At 36.0% G+C, this 25316-nt stretch overlaps 1 protein-coding gene across 2 annotated transcripts in view; it reads left to right on the top strand.

Annotated features, from left to right (window-relative positions):
• Nucleotides 1-24625, top strand: part of PURG (purine rich element binding protein G) — a 38613-nt gene extending 13988 nt beyond the window's left edge. For both annotated transcript variants that reach the window (XM_060182901.1, XM_060182892.1), the window contains exon 3: nt 23747-24625. In XM_060182901.1, the coding sequence (XP_060038884.1) occupies nt 23747-23851 (105 nt within the window). In that variant the 3' untranslated portion in view covers nt 23852-24625. The remainder of the gene's footprint in view (nt 1-23746) is intronic.
• The last annotated feature ends 691 nt before the right edge of the window (nt 24626-25316 follow it).

Consider the following 25316-nt stretch of genomic DNA (forward strand, 5'->3'; position numbering starts at 1 on the left):
CTTATAGTACATTCTTAGATTTTAAAAAAGTCTTTCAATTATATTGAGTAGGTTTCAGCCCAAATAGAGATCTGTAGTAGATCGGGGCCAGGTGGTGGCTGACGAGGTTGAGCTCACATGTTAAAGGACTCACGTGAGCACAAGGGCCTGGGTTCAAGCCACTGGTCCCCACCTGCAGGGGGAAAGCTTTGTGAATGGTGAAACAATGCTGCAGGTATCTCCCTCTTTATTTCTCACTTCTCAATTTCTGACTATCTCTATCCAATAAAGATAATTTTTTTTAAAAAAAGATCTGTAGAAGATCTATACTAGATTTCAGTTTAGCATTATGACAGACAAGCTGTAATGTTACTTCAATGTTACTGGAATTATTTAAGACAATGCATATGGAAAATAAATCAGGAAAAATTAGAGCTATTATCTCAAAGATTCCTTTCAACTCTGAGGTAAATTTCTTGGGAATAATACTTGGAACTTTTTTGTTTGTAATTTTTTTAATGTTTATTTATTTATTTCCTTTTGTTGCCCTTGTTGTTTTATTGTAGTTATTATTGTTGTTGTCGTTGTTGGATAGGACAGAGAGAAATGGAGAGAGGAGGGGAAGACAGAGAGGAGGAGAGAAAGATAGACACCTGCAGACCTGCTTCACCACCTGTGAAGCGACTCCCCTGCAGGTGGGGAGCCAGGGGTCAAACCGGGATCCTTATGCCGGTCCTTGTGCTTTGCGCAGCTTAACCCGCTGCGCTACAGCCCAACTCCCTTGTTTGTAATTTTTAATTACTTTTTATTTATTGGACAGAGACAGCCAGAAATTGAGAGGAAGAGGGAGATAGGGAGAGACAGCTGCAACACTGCTTCACTTGTGAAGCTTCCCCTCTGCAGGTGGAGTCTGGGGGCTTGAATCTGGGTCATCGTGCATTGTAGCATATGCACTTAACCAGGTGAGCCACCACTCGGCCCCTTACTTGGAACTTTAGTATCAAAGTTTTTTGTTAATTACCCAAGCTAGATAAGGATATATGATTTCAGTGTTACTGATATTCTGAAAGCATATGAGATTAAAAATGTACCATTTCCAGGACTGGCAACATAATACAGTTGGAAGGGTGCCTGCTCTGTCTTGCATGAAGGCGGGTTTGAGTCTGCCCCCAGTGCACCAAGGGAAGTAAAGTTCTTTGCTTCCTCCTCCTCCTCCTCCTCCTCCTCCTCCTCCTCCTCCTCCTTCTTCTTCTTCTTCTTCTTCTGCTACTACTACTACAGCTACTAGTAGCTGTAGTAGTAGTAGTAGTACTTTTCTTCTCTCTCCCTTATTGTCTTTCTCTTTTGATAGGTACGGAGAGGCAGTGAGAGAGAGTGAAAGAGGAGACCTATAGAAGATTCCTTCAATATGTTGGAGGCCACGCTTGAACCTGGGTGATGCACATGGCAGAGCAGCATAACCCACTGACCAAGTGAGCTATTTTACCAGCCCTAGATCTGTCTGAAAATATCAGCCATAGTGCAGCATCAACAAGAACAAAGATGTCATTTCCGCCTACTCTTTATTTCAATACAATGTAAGAGGGACCAGGTGGCGCATCCGGTTAAATACTCCTGTTACAATGCGCAAGGACCATGGTTCAAGCCCCTAGGCCCACCTATATAGGGCGTGGGGAGTAGCTTCACAAATAGTGAAGCAGTGTTGCAGGTCACTTTTTAGCCCTATCTCCTCCTTTCCTCTCAATTTCTTTTTTTATATATATTTATTTGTATTTATTTTCCCCTTTTGTTGCCCTTGTTTTAGTTATTATTGTTGTTGTAGTTGATGTCGTTATTGTTAGATAGGACAGAGAGAAATGAAGAGAGGAGGGTAACACAAAGAGGAGCAAAGACAGACAGACACCTGCAGACCTGCTTGAAGCGACGTCCCTATAGGTGGGGAGACCCCGGGCTCAAACAGGGATCCTTACTTCGCGCCGCATGCGCTTAACCCTCTGCACTACCGCCCAACTCCCCTCCTCTCAATTTCTCTCCCTGTCTCTATACAATAAACAAAGCATCAAAAAACAGTGTATGAGATGGTTTTCAAATTTTAATCAACTTTAGTAATTCTATCCATGGGTTAGTTATAACAAGTTTCATTACATTTGGCCAGCTTCTGCTACTTAGATATTAACAGTGCTAGCACCATGGGATGATGACTTCTTGGTTATGGTATTAACAAATAGCATCTAGGATTCACTTTAAATACAGAGAAGGCAAAAGCATAAACCCTCATATTTAATATTTTATATTACTATGTAGCCAGGCTTGCTGCACAATGATTACTGAGAATGCCTTTTCTTCCCCACTTCCTGAACTCTTCAAACTGTTCAGCACTGGTTACATATTTACGTATTCCATGGATTTCACAACCAAAATTCTCCTTGAGTTTTTCCAGCCTGAGAGTCGTTTCTATGTGTACTTTGTCTTTCCCCTTCTTACATGTTGGTGCTCTTTGGTGCCAGATAACTTCTCAACTTTTTCCAAGTCAAAAATTTATAATTTATTAAAAGTAAAATCCACTGCTGCTGTGCGACCTTTTTTTTTTAGATTTTTTAAAATATTTATTTACTTATTTATTTATTCCCTTTTGTTGCCCTTGTTTTATTGTTGTAGTTGTTGGATAGTACAGAGAGAAATGGAAAGAGACAGAGGGGGAGAGAAAGATAGACACCTGCAGACCTGCTTCACCACCCGTGAAGTGACCCCTGCAGGTGGGGAGCTGGGGGCTCAAACCGGGAGCCTTAAGCCGGTCCTTTGTGCCACCTGCTTTGTGCTTTGTGCCACCTTGCGCTTAACCCGCTGCGCTACCGTCCGACTCCCGATCTTTTTTGTTGTTGTTGTTGTTCCATTTTATTGAATAGGACAGAGAGAAAAACTAAGAAGGAAAGGGAGAAGAGGGGAAGACAGGTGGGGAGAGAAAGATAGACAACACCTGCAGACCTGCTTTTCTGTTTATGAAGCAACCACCCTGCACGTGGGGACCCAGTGGCTGGAACTGGGATTCTTTCAGGGGTCCTTGTGCTTGTACTATGTGTACTTAACCCACTGTGCCACCGCCTGACCCCTAGAAGTGAAAATAGTAATAAAACATATGTTTGGTCCTATACAACAAAGGCTTTAAATAGACAATTCTTCCACCCCAAAACTTTTTTTTTTTATCCAAAAAATTGTTTTTTCCCTCCTTTGATTTCTCTTTTACGTCTTGACATGAATCTGAAACGTTGAATCCTGAAAACCGTATGAGTTATGGGTGGGGCAGATAATGCAATGATTATGTTAATTATTCTCATGCCTGAGGTTTCTACCGTGGTTCTTCTGTTTACCTTTCCACATTTTATTGAGTTTAAACTGTTTAAACAACCTTAAAATGATACTAGGAAGGACTTCCAATTATAATGGTGTTATCAATTATAGTAAACTTTTAATCTGCTACAAGTTTTGTTTGACAAGTAAGTGAATTTCAGTCTTCACTACTGTTCCAAAACTTTTTAACATAAAGTTTAAAAATTGATTAAATATATTTAAATTTTAGTTTCTTGCACAAAAATTATATCCTAACATAGACTTAAATTCAAAACCAGAGACTGTTTCCTCTTTTTTTGTATTCCATTGACACTTAACACTGTGTAATATTAAAATCAACTGTCTTCACTACTGTTCCTGCTTTGCCTTTGAAATCTTGTTAGTGAATTAACAAGATCACAGTACTTACCAGACAAACCAAAATGATCACAAGTGATAATGAAAGTAGTAATTTTAAAACCTGATAAATACTGTCATTTTTTAAATTTCAAAATAATATTCACAAGTTAAAATGCCATGGAACATGGGATTTAACTTGAGAAATACCTTTTTCCTTCCTTAATAGAGAAATGTTTCTGTACTTTTATTCACTCAGTGGATACTGAGGAACTGCTCTGTACCAAATCTAATGCTAGTAGCTAAGGATACAGTGATTTGCAAAAGAAAAACATTCCAATACATTAACTTTAATTGTACAGGTTTAACTTTATTTGACTCAATGACTACAGAGTCTAGTAAGACTGTCAATTTTCAGTTCAAACTATTTGTTTATCTACCACATGCTAGGCAAGTATGTCATAGAACACTGAGTGTAATTTTCCCTTTAACGTTTTCTCTATTAAATGTGATTAACATCCACATTCCTTATACTTCTCAAAATGTATTTTGTTGGTATAAATTTAAAAATTATAATACTATCTTAAACAATAATTCTGTTTTCTCCATTCCAAATATCTTTAGTGCCCTAGGATGAAAATAATAATTCTCTTTCATATGCCTACTATGTTTAAGTGGTAATGACTCCTTAAGTCCAAGGTGCAGCCCTATTTAAGCTCATCAGAAAAAAAAAAAAACTGCTTATTTCTGTATGTGTGTGCAGTGTTAAAGAGAGGATGAGAAAATAATATCGAATATTTGCACTCCTTTCCTAAGGTTTGTGAATTTCTCCTCACTTTAACTTTATTTTACTCTCATCACATATATCTTTTCAAGTGCCTCTGCTCTACTTATGTCAGGATTTACACAAATTCATTAGTGTTCTTAACTATGAGAATGTCTCAACCAAATGATATAATATTATGAACCTGGTTCTACCATATTAGTCAATCAGTATTTTTAATAATTTTCACAGAGATACATTGTAGATGAAGAACCACTCATTGATAAAATTGGTTATTTACTGGCACCAAAAAATTATTTTTTTAATTTGTCCTGAAAGCTTTCCTGAACTAACCATTTATTTGGAAATGTATTCTAGTTAAATATAAAAAATGCAGGGAGGGAACAGGGCGGTGGCACACCCAGTTATGCTAAGTGCACATAGTACAAAAACTCATGCAGGGGTCCAGGTTTGAATCTCCGCTCCCCACCTACGGAGGGAAAGCTTCACAAGCCGCAAAGCAGGCCTGCAGGTGTCTGTCTTTCTCTGTCTCTCCCTTTCTATCTCCCTTCCTCTCTCAATTTCTCTCTGTCCTATCCAATAAAATGGAAAAAATGGCCACCAGGAATAGTGGATTCATAGTGCCAGCACCAAAGCCTAGTAACAACCATGGAAGAAAAAAAGGAATTTTAAATTATTATAATTATATATAACTTAAAATAGTTTTAAAGATTTATTTGTTAATTTTATAAGCAAGAAACGGAGATCAAAGCACTATGAATCAAGGCTGGAGCATCAGGCATACATATCCTGTATTCTACCTGCTAAGGCATCTCCCCAACACTAATTTGGAAAGTTTTTAAAGTTCTTTCACTTATATCTCATTTCTTCCTTATGAAAATTCTAGCTTCATAACACTAATTCAGCATTACTATCCTCACGTAACTGAGGAGGAAGAAAACCAGGCAAGTTAAATGATTGACTGTATATCATTTAACTATATTAAATACCATAGTTTATAATTACCCTACAGTTTTCAGAATAGCACCATCAAATTTTAAAGGTAAACTTGAATCAAATTTGTAAAAAAATAATAATAATAATAAATTTAGCATGTTTTTACTATTACCTTAAATAATTTTCCTTTGGGGAGCCGGGCAGTAGCACAGCAAGTTAAGCGCAGAAAGCACAAGGACCAGCATAAAGATCCGGGTTGGAGCCCCTGGTTCCCCACCTGCAGGGGAGTTGCTTCACTAGCAGTGAAGCATATCTGCAGGTGTCTTTCTCTCCCCCTCTATGTCTTCCCCTCCTCTCTCCATTTCTCTCTGTACTATCCAACAACAACGACATTAATAACAATAATAACAACAATAAAAATAATAATTTTCCTTTTAATGCATCACATATTTAGCCTCAATCTACTATCTGTTTTGGCTTTGACAGGAGGCATATAGTCCTTATATTGGTGATCGTGTCTGTACACAAACCACTTACCCAATTCAGCATCTTTGCCTCTAATTTGAGTTTTGCGCCTCTCTATTCTCTAGTCTCACTGCCTGAGCTTTCCACCCTGGTGACAGATCCCTTCCTGTACTGTTATCACATGTCTTGTGACTCCTGCATTGCAGCATGTTATTTAGAGAATTTAAACGAGGGGAGCTGGTCGGTTGTGCAGCTGGTTAAACGCACATGGCAAATTTTTTTTTAAATTTCTTTATTGGGGGATTAATATTTTACAGTCAACAGTAAATACAATAGTTTGTACATGTATAGTGTTTCTCAGTTTTCCACATAACAGTACAACCCCCACTAGGTCCTCTGTCATCCTTTTCCAGGACCTGTACTCTCCCCACCAATACACCAACTCCATTTCAGGTTCTACTTGTGTTTTCTCTTCTGATCTTGTTTTTCAACTTTTGCCTGAAAGTGAGATCATACCATATTCATCCTTCTGTTTCTGACTTATTTCAAAATCCTGGCGAGAATGTAAGAGATAAAAGGCTTAATCTCCAGAGTAGTGTTAGCTAATAATTAGTATCTTGGATATTTTCATTACATTCTTTTGAACAAAAGATAAATGACCATCTTACAGGTTTGAAGTAGGTGTTTCCAAAAATCTATTTGATAGATGTTTCAAGTTTTTATCAGATTAATTCAGGAACCAACACCTTCATTTATATCATTATACAGTGTTAGTAGTTAACAAGGCTCCAGAGCACTGCAGTGTTCTCATTCACACACATACAAATTTTAATAATATTTAGACTTGCTATAAAAAAAAGACTTGCAGGGGCTTTGCTGTAGTACTTCTCCAGGTTAGCATGAACAGGGACCTGGGTTCAAGCTCCCTGTCCCTACCTACAGGGGGAACCTTCACCAGTAGTGAACAAGTACTACATGTGTATTTCTCTCTCTTTCCCTCTCTACCTCTGCCTCCCCTCTCAACTTCTCTCTCACTCTATAAAATAATAGTATTATTATTAAGAAGAAGGAGAAAAGAGAAAAAGTAACCACCAGGATGGATGGATTCATTGTGCAGGCACCAAACCACAATAATAACCATGGTAGCAATTAAAAAAAAAGAAAAAAAGGAAAAAAAATTCTCCATGTGAAAGGTTCCAGGTTTCATCCCCAGCACCATCATATACCAGAGAGAAGTGATGCTTAGTTTAAAAAAAAAAAAATTACAAATTTTTATCATATTTGTCATGTTGTACTTACTGAAGCAGAAAATAAAAATTATACATATTATAAATGTTTCAATTTTGATGGGACCAAAAGTATTTTGAGTTCTGTTGGCTGGAAAATAAATAAATAAATAAGTAAATAAACTTACTCCTGGAAATATTAGTTAGCCATGGTTTTATAACATCCTGACAAATTAGCTGAATCCTAAATTATTACATGAAATTCCATTTATTTCTGTCTTCCTGTGCTTATCAGATTTTCAGATTGGCTTACCCTGCACATGTTATTATATAATTTCAAATATAAAAAGTTTAGTTTACCTAAGATTATCAAGAAGAAGCTTAATAGAAGTTCTCTGTTTTCTTTTTGTTATGAGAGGATTAAAACAATAGTTTTTAATCCACTTCCTGTACTTACTCCTCAAGCAATAGCAGTTACTTCTGCTGTGTTTTTAGGTATTAAGTCTCCACAGTGTTATCATGTGGTCTCAATAATGCAAGAAAGAATAGTAAAGAGCAAAAACTTTGGTGTCAGCTAGCCTTATATTCAAGTCCAAATTCTATACCCATTTCATATTTTGAGACAAATTATACAACTTTACAGAGTTATGATAATTTAATAAACTGGCATTCAGCTTTTACACTGTAATAATTCATTGTGTTCTGGGCAATCTGGGTCCAAGAACTGTATCAATAGCAAAATAGATAAGTTTCTTAGCATCAAAGAACCTACAGTCAAAATTCTCTTAAAGAAAATTAATTAAATGTTTTAAAATGCATGAAATGGTTAGTAAAGATTCTGCCACAGTACAAGCATTGACTATTAATAACATCATTAATTCTTCCCAACTGATTAAGTTGGATGGTTCCCCAAAAATTTTAGCAAAATTGGAAGAAAGCTTCCTTTTACCACATGAATTCTCAAGTATAGCAAGCATGTAAGGTGGGAATTGTGATGGTCATAATCTCTTTTTTTTATTCCTTTATTGTGGAATTAATGTTTTATATTCAACAGTAAATACAATAGTTTGTACATGCATAAAATTTCCCAGTTTTCCATATAACAATACAATCTCCACTAGGTCCTCTGTCATCCTTCTTGGATCTGTATTCTCCCTGACCACCCACCCCAGAGTCTTTAACTTTGGTGCAATAAGCCAATTCCAGTTCAGTTTCTACTTGTGTTTTCTTTTCTTATTTTGTTTTTCAACTTCTGCCTAAGAGTGAGATCATCCCATATTCATCCTGTTTCTGACTTATTTCACTTAACATGATTTTTTTCAAGGCCCATCCAAGATTGGCTGAAAACGGTGAAGTCACCATTTTTTTTATAGCTGAGTAGTATCCCATTGTATATATATACCACAACTTGCTCAGCCACTCATCTGTTGCTGGACACCTGGGTTGCTTCCAGGTTTTAGCTATTGTGCTGCCAAGAACATATGTGTACACAGATCTTTTTTGATGGGTGTGTTGGGTTCCTTAGGATATATCCCCAGGAGAGGAATTGCAGGATCATAGGGTAGGTCCATTTCTAGCCTTCTGAGAGTTCTCCAGACTGTTCTCCACAGAGGTTGGACCAACTGACATTCCCACCAGCAGTGCAGGAGGGTTCCTTTGACCCCACAACCTCTCCAGCATTTGCTGCTGTTACCTTTTCTGATGTATGAATTCTCACAGGAGTGAAGTGGTATCTCATTGTTGTCTTTATTTGCATTTCTTTGACAATCAGAGACTTGAGGCATTTTTTCATGTGTTTCTCGGCCTTTTGAATCTCTTCTGTGGTGAATATTCTGTCCATGTCCTCCCCCCATTTTTGGATGGGGTTATTTGTTGTCTTGTTGTTGAGATTTGCAAGTTCTTTATATATTCTGGTTATTAGCCTGTTGTCTGATGTATGGCATGTAAAGATCTTCCATTCTGTGAGGGGTCTCTTGGTTTGGGTAAGTCATAATCTCTTAAAGTTGTTTTCAGTCAAATATGAAAAAGTACATAACTGTGTAGGCAGAAAATTTCTTGGACAAGAAGCAAAAAACACTAACTATAAAAGAAAATGATGACTCAAATGTCATCAAAATTAAAATTTTCTACTCATCAAAAGACACTATTAAGAAAATGAATAAACTGCTCACAGACTGAGGACAATCAAAGCATAGCTTTATTGCTGGAGGAAATCAGAACTGCTTTGCTTCCTTTAAAAAAAAAAGATAGTCATTGAGCAGTCTGGTTTATGGATCAAATGAACAATCACTAAAAGAATTACATTCATCTATATCCTAATATTGGTGTACTTAACCACAGTGACTTGAAAATCTGAGATTTCCTTGTCTAAATTTGTTATCAACTTTGCTTCTAAAGCCTAAAGTCGTCCTTTGGAGTAATGATCATGTTATAACAGATGGGGGGGAAATATCAAAGATGTTAAGTAAACTTATTCAAAATCATTTGTATAGTCATTTCAGAACTTGGACTAGACTATTAAGTGATCCCCCTACTACTCAATACCTTCTCATATTTTACTTCAAAGTTTTTGGGGGATCATATGTGAGACTCATTTAGAACATTTATAAGAGTGCATTTGTGGTCCATTTAGGCAGGAAAAAAATATCTTTTTAGTTGATACAAACTCTTAACTTAAACTCCTAAGGGAGCCATTTTAATTTAGGTACCAGTAACTGCTATTAATAGGTTTCTACAGGCTATCATCTTAATATTGAGTTTGTTCTCATTTCAGGTAATCTTGCGTTATGTTTTTTCTCTTATGTTTTGGCACTTGGTTTTCTGTTTTTCTTAGGTACTTATAACCTTCAAATCTGTCCTTGTCTCAGAATTACATGGCAAAACGGACCTGGCTCAGCAGTAGAATGTGAAAGTTTTGAGCATGAGGTCCAAGTTTGATCCACAGCACTGCATATAATAGAATATAACAAAGTGATACCTCTCTATCCCTCTCCCTGTCCCTCTCCCTCTCCCTCTCTCTCTTTCCACTCTCTCTCCCTCTCCCTCTCTCTACCAAAGCACTGCTCGGCTCTGGTATATGGTGGTGCAGGGAATTGAACCTGGGTCATTAGAGCCTCAGGCATGAGAGTCTCTTTGTATAACCCTTATGCTATCTACCCCCACCCCTCTCTCCCTCTCTTTCTCACTCGCATATAAATATTTTGAAAGGTTTACATGAAACATCACACAACTTCCACTGTATTAATTATATCATTTTTTGTTGTTGATTTAGAAAGAAGTAAACAATGTCCTTTAATGTCATTTATTTTTTAAAAGGAAAGTTTTATAACTAAAAATTCAGGTTATCCTGTATCAGTTTATTGTTTCACAACTGTATCAATTTATATTTGTGCACTTTTTTATATCAACAATAGAAGTAGCAACACTACTACATGGCTTAGGAGTTTTAGAAGTATTACAAAATAAATAAATGAGTATATCTATCTGTATGTTTCCTTTTCGGTCATACTAGAAAGGAGCCACTCTGTGGGATGAGAAATGGCAGTTCAAGAGAAATGAAAAACTCCAATCATTTATTTAACAAATATTTATTTAATTCTTCCCATAAATCATGTGTTATACTTGGAAAATTTAAGTGTTTTTTTTTTATGGCAGGGATATTTATTTATTGTAGTAGAAGTTATCATAGAATCCCCCAGACTCCCTCAGACAGCCTTTTTATTAGCTTCACACCAGATTCTGTATATTTGCCTTCTTGTCTTTCTTTTCTTTCTTTTTTTTTTATTTAAGAAAGGATTAATTAACAAAACCATAGGGTAGGAGGGGTACAAGTCCACACAATTCCCACCACCCAATCTCCATAACCCACCCCCTCCCCTGATAGCTTTCCCATTCTCTATCTCTCTGGGAGCATGGACCCAGGGTCATTGAGAGTTGCAGAAGGTAGAAGGTCTGGCTTCTGTAATTGCTTCCCCGTTGAACATGGGCGTTGACTGGTCGGTCCATACTCCCAGTCTGCCTCTCTCTTTCCCTAGTAGGGTGTGTCTCTGGGGAAGCTGAGCTCCATAGTACTGGAACAAAAAAAGGCACACAGACCAGTGGAACAGAATTGAAAGCCCAGAAATAAATCCCCACACCTATTGACATCTAATCTTTGATAAGGGGGTGCAAAGGATTAAATGGAAAAAGGAGGCTCTCTTCAATAAATGGTGCTGGGAAAACTGGGTTGTAACATGCAGAAGAATGAAATTGAACCACTTTATCTCACCAGAAACAAAAATCAACTCCAAATGGATCAAAGACCTAGATGTCAGACCAGAAACAATCAAATACTTAGAGGAAAACATTGGTAAAACACTTTCCCACCTACACTTCAAGGACATCTTTGATGAATCAAACCCAATTGCAAGGAAGATTAAGTATTTTTTTTCTCTTTTCCTCTATCCTTTTGTGGAGACCATAATGAATAGTAAAATGATATACTCTAGATATCATTGTATATATGTGAATTTGGAATAGTATAAATCTTTGGTGGGTTTAAATTGGAATTACAGGGAGAAATAAATCGGAGAAGTAATTTCTAACTTTTTATTACAGCTTTAATTTTGCCCACGGAGTACATGCAAATAAATTTTATTCAGGATATGACTATTTCCTTCTCAGAACCAATATAACTTTTTCAATATTTATTTGTACATTTTTTTTTCTCACATATTTATTTTTAGCATTCATAGAGTAAGGTTATTTCTGTTGGAAATTGAGAATTTGTCAGATATTTCTACTCTGAATGAAACCTTTTTGGACATGATAAACATTTGACTCCATTAAATATGAAGTGGTAATTATTGTGGATTTGGCTGCAACTACTGGCTTTCAAAAATCTTTTTTTTTCTTTTCTTTTTTTTAATTTTTTTTTATTTAAGAAAGGATTAATTAACAAAACCACAGGGTAGAAAGGGTACAACTCCACACAATTCCCACCACCCAATCTCCATATCCCACCCCCTTCCCTGATAGCTTTCCCATTCTCTATCCCTCTGGGAGCATGGACCCAGGGTCATTGAGGGTTGCAGAAGGTAGAAGGTCTGCCTTCTGTAATTGCTTCCCCGCTGAACATGGCCTTGACTGGTCGGTCCATACTCCCAGTCTGCCTCTCTCTTTCCCTAGTAGGATGTGTCTCTGGGGAAGCTGAGCTCCAGGACACATTGGTGGGGTCTTCAGTCCAGGGAAGCCTGGCCAGCATCCTGATGGGATCTGGAACCTGGTGGTTGAAAAGAGAGTTAACATACAAAGCCAAACAAATTGTTGAGCAATCATGGATCCCAAGCTTGGAATAGTGGAGAGGAAGTGTTAGGGAGGTACTCACTGCAAACTCTAGTGTACTTCTGCTTTCAGGTATATATTTTACAGTAGTTTATGGATACGTGTGAACATAAGCTCTCTCTCACAGAAACTGGTGTATATCTTTGTTTTGGGACTTTGTTAGAAAGTGAACCACCTGAGATGAAATTAGAGTATACTATGAAAGGAAAGGTCTCACCCGAGTAATGAAGCTGAAGGGTTGTCATTCCACACGTGAAGTCTCTGGACACAGTCTGAGGTGAAGCATGTTGAGGTGGCAATCAATGCGTTGGTTAGGTTGTGATCGGCGGATGCAATATTATTTGATATGGATTGGGAGAGGCATACGGGAAAGTGGGCTCAAAAATCTTTTTTAAATTAACTTATTTTATTTATTGCATAGAGATGAGAAATTGAGAGGGAAGAGGAAGATAGAGAAGAAAAGAGAAAGGGGTTGATAGCATAATGGTGATGCAGAGTGACTCATGTCTCTGTGGTTCCAAATTCCCAGGTTCAGTCCCTGCATCACCATAAGCCAAAGCTGATCAGTGCTGGGGGGGGGGGGGGACACTATAGGAAGAGAGGGACAGACACCTGCAGCCCTGCTTCACCACTCAAGAAGCTCCTCCCCTGCAGGTGGAGACGAGGTGTTTGAACCCAGGTCCTTGCGCATTAAAAACATGTATTCTTGGGAGCTGGGTGGTAGCGCAGTGGGTTAAGTGCACGTGGCGCAAAGCAAAGCGCAAGGACCAACTGAAGGATCCCGGTTCGTATTGGTTCCAGCCAGGCTCCCCACATGCAGGGGAGTCCCTTCACAGGCGGGGAAGCAAGTCTGCAGGTGTCTGTCTTTCTCTCCCTCTCTCTGTCTTCCTCTTCTCTCTCAATTTCTCTGTGTCCTATCCAACAACGACAACATCATCAACAACAAATACTACAACAACAAAACAAGGGCAACAAAAGGGAAAATAAATAATAATAATAAAATTAAAAGAAAGACATGTATTCTCAACCAAGTGTACCACCACCCAGCCCCAGAATGTTTTTCTGTTTTTATAGTTGTTTTTACCAGAGCACTGCTCAGCTCTGGCTTATGGTAGTTTGGGGGAACTGAACCTGGCACTTTGGAGCCTCGGGCATAAGAGTCTCTTTGCATACCCATTAAGCTATCTACTCTTGTGACTCCCCCCCCCCTCAGAATGTGTGAAAATCGGAATATATATATTTAAACAAAGGTTATATTATGAGTCTAACGACCCATAGTAAATTGTGTACCAGTAGACATAAAGGATAAATTCTTACTATATACTTTTGTCTCTTTCAAGAGAATTCCATTTTTACAAAAATCACCTGAATTTTGACATAACTAGGAGAGAACTGAGCTGGTCCTTGATTAGTTCACCCTAATCCTTATGCTCTCCACTGTTCAGACTGAAATGCCAAGCTGCAGAAACACACAAATATTCCAGAATGCCAAGTCACATAACAACATACACATTGGTACTTTGTTAGCTTTATGGAAAATCAGTCTTTCAATTTCAGTGTTCCTACAAATAATCAGCAAGGAAAAGAATCGTTACTACAGTGCTTTTTAAAAAATGTTTTTATTAATTGTACCCCTCCTACCCTATGGTTTTGTTAATTAATCCTTTCTTAAATAAAAAAGAAAAAAATGTTTTTATTAGTGATTTAATAATGATTAACAAAATTATAAGATAACAGGGGTACAATTCCATACAGTTTCCACCACTAGAGTTTTGTGTCCCATCCCCTCCATGAAAAGCTTTCCTAATCTTTATCCTTATGGGAGTATGGACCAAAATTTTTTATGGGGTACAGAAGGTGGGAGGTCTGACTTCTGTAATTACTTCTCTGCTGGACATGGGTGTTGGCAGGTCGAACCATACCATATATGTGAGACAAATGCTACAGGAACACCTGAATGCCAGGTTCCAAGATGGCCACTAGTTATTCAAGGCCCCCTAGAATTCATGTCCTGTGTCAGATTGGTTTATTAGACTAATTGCTGATAACTGTACATAACTTCAGATGCTAGATTATAAAAGACATTGCCACTACTACCTCAGTTTTTTTGACTTGCCAAGTCTGGAGGAAAACTACTGCCCTGTTGTGTAGACATGCAGGTAAATTATCAGGAGACCCAAAGTAAAGAACTGAAGCTTTACAGCCACAACCAGTTAAGTAAATGGTAGCCACCCTGGTAACATCCCCTCCAGTCCTAGCTTTGACTGAAGCATTGGCCAATGTCTTGACTAAAACCTTGTATCAGTTCTCTAGAAAATGTCACTCAAATGAGAAATCTTGCTAGATTACTGAAAGAATAGTGATTTGTTTCCACTTATTCTCATTCTCATCCACGTATTCTCTCACACTTTCAACTGTCTTTCAAGCACTAAATAGACATACTTTCCTACTCCCCTTCATACTTTTTTCCTTCTTACAGTTCTTAAATTATTTCACCATGTTCATAATTTACTCCAACAACTCATAAACATACTAAAGTGAAATTTCCCTTAAATTTGACCTACTTTAGCATAGGATTTTGGCCAGAGTTTTTATTTCTCATAAAAAGGCAGTTACATTTGAATTACCAAGAGAATCTCATTAGTATAATAGAACCCATAAGGAGGACTTGTAGTGCTATCATTCTAAGCCTCAAGGATATGTGTTTTAAGCTTTAAAGATAATTAACTAGTTTTGAGCAGTGTGCTTGAATTCACTAAGCAATTCGTCACTATTTTAGTTGCCGTGATTAATTGTAATTAACTACCAATAATACTTGTTGCCATGTGGGAAATATGAGACTATGAATCTTGTTCCAGTTTGAGATTGAATAATAGTAACACTTTAACATCAGAGAGGTCTTAGGTTATAAAATAAAGAATTATCAGCTTGATTTCTTAGTGAATACAATCTGCTTGAAAGATTTTGAAAAGTTCTAAATTAACTGAAATTAAAGCTGATAATAAATTGCCTTCCTTCCTTTTTTTTTTTTATCATTTCATAGGGGGCATAGTGGTTTATAGTATAGTTGTTGACATATGAGTGCAATTTCTCACACACACACCCCATGAGAAATGTCTGCAGAAAACTCTGACTGCCCAACTTGGGTCCACTTGTAAATTGTCTTTCTTCCTCTCATGTATTTATAAACCTAGCTAATTAAAAAAAAATGATGTGTTTGCCCCCTACTTCTAAAATTAATGTTTTCTTGCCTGTGGAACAAAATCCTGTGATTAATGGTGCAGTTTTTGTTAATGTGAAAGCAATTGCAAGATTCAGACTTTCTATCATTACTGATGTGTAGAATAAAACCATAACTCTAATCTTCACAAGAATTATTTTCATCGTTCTCACTTTGAAGTTGGAAATGAAGTCCGTGAATTGTACCTAGTTGGTGAATGTAAACTAGTAGGAGTTTTATATAAATTGGTGGAAATAAGAGAAAACTCTTAGCTACAAAGTCTGCTGCCTAATATCCACATTATATTGTCACAAGCTGAGTAGATTGGGGGGGGGGGCTTAAGAAATGTGCATGCTATTGTAACAAAGAGGGTAATGGTGGTTTGAGTTGCAGCATTTCAAGTGTTTGAGTTTATCCTCTGTTCTTTTTAATTTTTTTACTTTTATTATTTATTTGGTAGAGGCAAATCAAGAGGGATGAGGGAGATAGACACCTACAGCACTGCTTCACCACTCTCAAAGCAAGTGAGGACTAGGGGCTCGAACTTGGATCGTTGTACATTGTGATATATGTGCTCAATCAGGTGTTCCACCATCTGGCCCACTGTATTCTTTTTTCTTAAAAATAAAATAGTTCAGGTGTTGTTTTAAAAATTATTTACTATTTATTTGTGTGTAAGAGTGAGAGCACTTCTCAGTAGTAGCACATGGGGGAGGGCCTCAGGCATGCAAGTCCTGCATTCTTAGGACTGAGCTATTTCCCTGATCAAAGTAAGTTTTCACTGCTATGTAGACTCTTGTCTTACTAGAGAAGGAGCCAAATTAACACAAAATGGAATTTCAGAATTGGAAAAAGACTTTGACTGGAAAAGATACTATCTAGTTCTCAGTGTTCACCTTATTCACTAAGATCACTATCTTCTCAAGGATCTTAGCTTTTCTGCACTAATTTAAAAAAAGAAGAAGAGGAAGAAGATTCCCTTAGTCCTCAGTTCCTTTTCCTCTGTATACCTAGTTGTCTTTTCATTCTTGTCTGATATTCTGCATATTCATACTAATGGTTGTGGTTGTTATTATTTCCTTGGTTCTTTATAACTGACTTGGCTAAAAGAAAAAAAAAAGAATGAATGAATAATAGGAAGGAAGAAAGAAAAGAGAAATTGTCACATAGAGAAGCACAATTTTTAATCTAAATCCTGCCAAAAGGAAATATGATTAACTCAAAGCTTTAGGAGTAGTTAAGAGTGGGGGTATAGCATAATTGTTATGCAAAGAGACTTCCATGCCTGAGGCCCACAAGTCCTAAACTCAATCCCCTCACACCGCCATAAGCCAGAGCTGAGCAGAGCTCTGGTAGAAAAAAAAGAAAAAGAGGAGTAGTTAAGGAAACAGTGAGTACAATGTGGTTGGCACTCTGTAGGGTACACACAGTGGATCTAATAATGACTAATACACCCTATTATTTATGACAAGTCTTAACTGCTTACACTATTGTGGTCAGTATGACTGTGCTAGTATAGCTCTTCAATTTAGCTTGGGGCTGCTAGTGAAGGTTGGAATGTTAAATTGATTTGTTATGTTTTCTCAACTTCACTTCTCATTCATTAAATAAGACTTACTCTGCATAGTACATGAAGTAAAGACTATGTTTAGGAATGGCTGGAGGCACAGATTTCATAAGCCATTTCAAGTTTGGCCTTGAGCATACAGAGCACATAGCGTAGGGCTGTGCAAGATAACTACCTATAAAGAAAAGAAGCTACATAAGATCTTAAAAACCCTTTATAACTCCTTCACTACATAAGCAATTTATTAACTTTACTGTCCTCATAGGAATACATTGTGAAATGGTTATTATCAGTAGTTGTATAGCATTTCAGAAATGGAAATTGCTATAAAGGATTTGAAGAATGGAAAATATTGGGGGTCGGCCAAATAGTAGTGCAGCGGGTTAAGTGCAACGCACAAGGGCCAGCGTAAAAATCCTGGTTCCAACCCCCGGCTCCCCACTTGCAGGGGAGTCACTTCACAGGCGGAGAAGCAGGTCTACAGTTGTCTATCTTTCTCTCCCCCCTCTGTCTTACCCTCCTCTCTCCATTTCTCGTCTTATCCAACAATGACGACATCAATAACAACAACAGTAACTACAACAATAAAACAAGGGCAACAAAAGGGAAAATAAATAAACATTTAGAAAAAGAGAATCTACTAAACAAATGGAAAATATTAAATTACATAATGGTAGTGCTTCACATAGGAATGATCATATTCATGTCATCACTATTGAAAAAAATCTATTGGGGAAATTTTAAATTAGGCAAATATAGTTGCCTCACTTTTGCAAAGTCAAGAAAATAATTGTGTACAGCAAAAGATTGTGTCATTTTATATTATTTTGTGTGCTACATGAATTAAATGTTTTTGGAATGATACATGTTCTAGAATTTATACATCTTCAGCTTCTATTAAGAATCTTCTGCATTAGGGGCCAGAGAGTAGTGCACCTGGTTAAGCATACCCCTTGCCATACACAGGGAACCAAGTTTGAGTCCCCTGCTCTCCACCTGCAAGGGGCAAGCTTCACAAGCATTGAAGCAAGTACAGCAGGCGTTTCTCTACCTCTCTCCCTCTCTGTCTCCCCCCTCCCTGTCTCAATTTCCCTCTCTCTTATCAAATAAAGAAAAAATAATCTTCAGCATTTCAATATTTTTCTTTCATTTTTTTTTCTAAGACTATCTAAATGGATAGTGATCCAGCAAGGATATTATCATACTCAGAAACTACAAGAAGATTCACTACATTGCATTAAGATAGGGGCTGGGTGGTTGCACACCCAGTTGAGTGCACATAATACAATGTGCAAAGAACTGGGTTCAAGTCCCCAGCCCTCCCTCCTGTGCACAAAGGAGAAAATTCACAAGCGGTGAATATGTGCTACAGGTCTCTCTCTCTCTCTCTCTCTCTCTCTCTCTCTCTCTCTCTCTCTATTCTTATTCTTACCTTTATTTATTAGGTAGAGACAGCCAGAAATCGAGAGGGTAGGGGGAGACAGAAAGAGAGACACCAACAGCACTACTTCACCACTTGCAAAACTTTTCCCCTGCAGGTAGGGACTGGGGACTCACACTTGAACATTATAACATGTGCTTTCAACCATGTGCACCACCACCAGCCCCTGTCTTTCTTTTTCTGTCTTTTCTTTCCCTCTCAATTTCTCCATGTCCAAAAAAATTAATTTAATTATAAAATTGAGAAAATTACATGAAGATAAATATCTACCCTTTCTGTTACTGACCTACCAACTTGTTAAGTTTGGGGTGGGGATGATTAGTGATTTATCACACCCAATTCTTTGTGATTTTAACTATGCTGTCAAAGTTTGCTAATTGTATCAGATAAGGGATATGCCAGTTTATATTCCATTTTACATCCTCCTAAGAGAAAAAAATTCAGAGGATTGAGCATTTCTTTCATGTGTTTTTTTTAAATTTTTTTTTATTTTTAAATTTTTTATTTAAGAAAGGATTAGTGAACAAAAGCATAAGGTAGGAGGGGTACAACTCCACACAATTCCCAACACCCAATCCCCATAACCCACCCTCTCCCATGATAGCCTTACCATTCTCTAGCCCTCTGGGAGCATGGACCCAGGGTCGTTGAGGGTTGCAGAAGGTAGAGGGTCTGGCTTCTGTAATTGCTTCCCCGCTGAACATGGGCGTTGACTGGTTGGTCCATACTCCCAGTCTGCCTCTCTCTTTCCCTAGTAAGGTGTGTCTCTGGGGAAGCTGAGCTCCAGGACACATTGGTGGGGTCTTCAATCCAGGGAAGCCTAGCCAGCATCCTGGTGGCATCTGGAACCTGGTGATTGAAAAGAGAGTTAACATACAAAGCCAAACAATTTGTTGAGCAATCTTTCATGTGTTTTTACATACTCATTCTTCACCCAAGATTGAGATTCTTAAGCTAAAAGAAAAAAGCCTTTTTTTGATAATTATTTAATGTTCTATGACTATAAAATAATTCTAAGTCTAACATTAGCACATTTATTTTTTCACTAGCATTTTCCTTTCTGAATAAATGAAGTACTACATACACCAGTGGCTAGCCTGTGACATAATAGAAGACAGATAACCTGTCATTGAGAATCCTAATCATATGTTCTCTTTCCACTGGGGGGGGGGGGGAAATATATATTTGGCCTCAATTTATAATGAGACAACAATAAAACATTTAAACATAATCTTACAGGCACATTATTTATTTTCCAAATACTTTAATGTATTGCTTGGTAAATGGTGATATTTTTATTGTCTTTCTCAGATTTATCAAATTAAATAATACGGAGAACTTCCATACAATTGCTTTCTACTTTATTTATTATATATATTGTTTGTTTGGTCCCCAATGTTCTTTTGTCCCTGCTATATTATTCTTAAACATTTGCACCTGGTGTTTCTATTTAGAGTAAAGGGATAGATGCATGGGAATTAATAACCCAGGCATCAAACATTTTTGCTGTGCTTGCTAGGAATGAGAAATTCAGGCTAGGAACTTTAGTGCTTAATACTGTTTTCAAAGCTTGCATATTACAAAGATTGTTACTTCAGTGATTGAAAGTAGCTAATATAACAACCAGTCAGATTAAAACAAGAAAACCAAGCCAATATTTCTAAAAACTCATAACTTCTGCCCCTCACATGGCAGTAACAAAAAGTAATACTTGTAGCAGTATTACTTCTGGTATTACCAAGATTTGCCTAAGTGAAATCTTATGATGTTTTCAGATTTTTCAGAAATACTCTGATTATATCTGAGTTTGAATCTTCATAATGACAAGGGTTCTGATAGTTACTGGTTTTTTAAATACACTGTACTATTTTTAGAAAGTTATAGGTCGACTATAAAACATTAATCCCCCAATAAAGAAAATTTTTTTAAAAAAGTTATAGGTCATCTTTCTGCTTACATTTGAGCTAAGTTTGTGAAAGTATACTATACAGAATTATGAAAGAAATTTGTATTAGATTTAGAAAAGTGGCATCATGTACATTTTTTAAATCTAGATAACTGTTGGCACTTTGGTAAAGGAATGTGCAATCATAAAGGCTTATGCCAAATTATTTATTTTTTTTTTTTAGTTCACAGGAATTACTCTTAGTAGGCTTTAGATTCAAAACCAAACCCAATGATAAGACTAGCACTGTTTTCCACTGATAGTTCCTGTATTACTAACTGTGTAAATCATTCTTTACTGTGAACTTTAGCTTCCCTCCTCTCGCCTAAGCTCAAAAACCTTTACAGAACATTTTAAAGAATCCAGTGGAAATGTGAAAAGCATTGTAGGTATCATAGTCATTTACTCTAGTGCCAAACTTTAGTGATAAAAATAACTAAGTTTCTAGGGACCTGGTTGAGTGCATGTATTACAATACACAGGGACCTGGGTTTAAGCCCCTGGTCCACACCTGCAGGGGGAAAGCTTTACGAGTGGTGAAGCAGGGCTGCAGGTGTCTCTCTGTCTCCCTCTCTGTCACCCCCTCCCTCTTGATTTCTGGCTGTCTCTATCCAATAAATAAAGATAATAAAAAAAATTAAATTAAAATGACTAAGTTTCTGAGAAGGAACATTCACACATTTAAATTCATTTTTGTTGGTTACAGTACAGTTGTTGGTGTACACATAGTGATCATTTATCTAAAAATATGAAGATATCAAGATAACTAAGTACACAACTGTGCTTAAAATATCTCCATATCCTCCAAAGAGAAATGACAAAAATAAATAAAGTGCTGTGTGATTATAGTTATACTTCTATTAGGCTACCAGTATTTTACTATGATACATCCAAGCATAATAGACGCAAAAGGAAAACAAATATATATGCTTTAACCAATGTATATCTTCATACAAATTATGCATAAACTATTGCAATAACAATATTCATTGTGCCTGTATTTGAAAAATTTGTCTTAGTTTTTTTCTGTCCATTTTCATTTAAGACTGCATAATTTTTTCCGATATGAAGAGAACAGAATATATGAACTAAATGATGGCACATTTGTCATGGGATTAGATATTCTGTTGAACATGTGAAGGATTTTGACTGCTGTATGTTATAATATAAACTAGAATATTCACAAGCAGCATGTGAGTCATATGTACACTATTTGGAAATAATCTATCTTCACATTTTGTCACAAAATGTATTCTGAATTTACTTTTCAACTTTATAATTTTGAACTACTAATGATTTAAAAATACTTAGTATAGATTAAAATATTAGATACGGTATAATCTATGCTGATTAATAGCATAGCCAGCCCTATGTATTATCATATTTCTGATAGTTTAGTTTTTTATAAAGCCTTAAAGTATTTTAATGAAAAATTACCCAGAAAGGAAGGCACTTTATTAACTTGAACTAGATACTTGTCTATACAGAATTTGTCTAAATTTCCATAAGCTATTCTTTGTCCTTTTTATAAATTTCTCAAACTTGAGTATTTTCTAATGTTTCTTATAGTATAATAATTCAAACTACTTTAACTTGGCATAAAATTATGTCACATTATATAGCAAATGAACAAAACAGAAATAAAGATTCAGCATAACAAATATGTGTGTGATAATTCCAAAACTGTTAGTCTAAGTTAGTCTGCAACCATTTAAAGTTAAAATGTTGTAAAATTAGAAGGCATTTTAACTGAAAAAATTGAAACAGTTTTTTAAAGCTTATTTTTACTTGACACTACCTTATGTTGAAATATTAATCAAATAGAGGAGGGCAATCAAAACTATTAAGTCATTCAGTCATAATTCAATTTTATTTTAATTAATTTTTAACTAATCCTAAGAGATTAAGAAATCAGTTTTTTATATGCTCAAATCAGTCATGCCTAGTAAATTATCTAACTTAGATCAGTAATGTGCTACTTTCTATATCTCTTTTCAGAAAATTAGTAACTGATATCTACAATAGAATTGATTCAGCAGGAGACATTTAGCATGGTTTATTTCAACTTAGATTTTTTTTTTTCGCTCAAGTTAAATCTTCTATCTTTCTGAAGTTATTGCAAGAACAGACTTTTATCTAAGCATGCGTTTCAACAGAAGACTAGTTCAAAGCAAACAAACTTTCCTTTTTATTTGAGGATATTATTCACTTTAAAACTTTTTTCCTGTTATTTTACTTTCTGGTTAGCTTTTTTTTTTTAAATATATATATGGTGGCAGTTTTTCTTTCAGTCACTCAAAACATTTCACTGAATGTAAATGCTGCTTCACAGAAGTAATCATCAGTACATGCATGATACAAAAAGGAGTCAAGTTTGTTATCCATCTACTCTTACCAAGGAGAGGCTAAATTTAAATTCCATGTCAATTCTTTGATTTGTTTTTCTAGGTTTTATTGGTATTATTATTATTAATATCTACTAACCCAAAGGTGTGTTAATGTCCTGGCATGAACAATCTTAAATGTAGATCTATTGAGTATTTTGTGATGCTGAGTAACAGATTCTTCTCAAACCCCTGTGATGCTATTTTCCTTAGAAGGTTTTGTTTAATGTTAAATTGTTGTTCTGAAAGATGTTGGTCCTACTGGGATTTTTTTAAACTGGGAAAACAAATAAGTGCATGTACTTCAAGTATAGAAATGGTGAATTGTAAACTTAACATATACTACTGATTCTATTTTCAAAGATATTTTGCTGTTAAATACATACAATATAAAATGGCTGCCGTACTGTAAATTGAGTACTTTTTCCAAGTAACCCTGTTATCACTATTCCAGAATTAGAAGTTGGGCAGATACATGATTGATTCATGTGTGTGCATAGATTCTTTAAGGTATATTATCCTCTTGGTGAGTAAAAGAATTTTTTTCCTTGGCATCAATACATTGAAATCTGAATATACCTGTTATCTATCTATTCTTATTACACATTTCTTATACAGTATCCTCTAGTATGCCAAAAACTGGCTTAGACATGACTTAAAATTGAGGGTTTGTTACATGCTTTCTAACAGAAAGGTTTTCAATGATATTTATGATGGGTTTGTACTGTGAAAATAATGAAACACCCTTTAAGATTTCATATATGCTAAATTTGAATTAATATTTTTTCTTTAGCTCACAAATTACTCTAAATCCAGAAAGAATACCAACCCTTTTCACTGTTGTCAAATCCAGCATAAGGAACATCCCTATGACACTACAAAAACAGTTGAGGAATAAGGAATAATCTATTATATTACACTTCAGAATAAAGGCATTTGGTGAAAGAAATTAACCGAAGTTCATCGTGAATGCAAGGCTTCTGTACTTGACATTCCTCCACAGGAAGGAAGACAAATATCAACACCACTGGCATCATTTTCAAACTGATTTAATGTGAATTATCTTCCACCACACTGAAGTACTGCTTGACTCTATCAGGTTTTATATTTTTTAAATTTATGAATTCTTTCAATTCTAAAAAAAAAAAAAATCACTTGTCAGCATTGAGGTAAAGACACAAATTTGAAAATACTTTCTTAAGAGATCATGTAACTCTACAACTCTGAATTTAAAAATTGAGGCAGAGGTATTCTTTCAACCCACTTCCTCTTACAAGAAAACATACTTTTAAATCTGTAACTGCTTTAGTGTTAACAGGGTACAAAGTGTTTTTTGTCCTGCATTGTATTTAAGAGATTTTCATTGATTGGTGATTGTATTGTACTGTATGAAAACATCAAAAATTACCTTGTATTGTTTATAATAGACCATACCACGGACTACTTCATTTTTCATGTTCCAAGTTTTTCAGTAATGCATGTCAACAGTTAGGTCCTAAAAATTTGTTGGTGCTAATTCTATTCAATGGTGCTTTTGTGGATGCTAACTGCACACATGCTGAACAAAGCTTGAAGTTTGAAACTTTCCTCCCTTCCTCTGTTTATATGAAGTAAAATAAGATGAATTTGTCTCAAAGTATCACTGACAATCTAATAAACTGGTTTATATGTGCGATTTGTCTGGATTCTTAATTATGTGTCAGGAAGCAGAATATCTCTACTGTCAGTATTATCATGTTTTTATTTCATTATTTTGTTTGTGCTCCCAAAACTTGTGGTAACTTTGGGAAATAAAATTTTGTTCACCTGGTTTTCAAAATCAAGATAATAATATATTTATTAAAACTAGGCCAATCAGACCTAGAAGTAAGTTGAGAAGACCCCATTAGGGTTCCATTAGGGTGCCTTTGTTTATATTGTTAGTAAAGTTTTACCATCTGGTTGAATCATGAGACAAAAAACATTTTCATGGATGCAAATATGCCTTCAAAATCTTTATTGCAACCCAAATGACAATGAAAAAGTTCATTCTTATCATCTGAAAGTTTAAGTAAAATTCCACTCCATATGTAAGAAAATGATGACCAAAAAAAAAAACAAAAATTTAAAAACTTCTCCAGAACAAACAATATCACATGCCAGAATGGCATAATAGTTAAGCAACGTTTTTTATTGAATTTTAATTTAAGCATTTGCACTAAGAACCAGAGCATTTTCAAACAAATGAAGCTGCTATCTTCATCAAGCCAAAGGATTGATTCTCCTAATCTAGATATAGATTCAGTATCAACAATGTATATACAAAATTTTACTCTGACATTGGTATTTTTCCATAACCCATGAGTAACCTTGAGTTTAAAAAG

Source organism: Erinaceus europaeus, chromosome 2 (genome assembly GCF_950295315.1).
Source record: "Erinaceus europaeus chromosome 2, mEriEur2.1, whole genome shotgun sequence".
NCBI lineage: Eukaryota > Metazoa > Chordata > Mammalia > Eulipotyphla > Erinaceidae > Erinaceus > Erinaceus europaeus.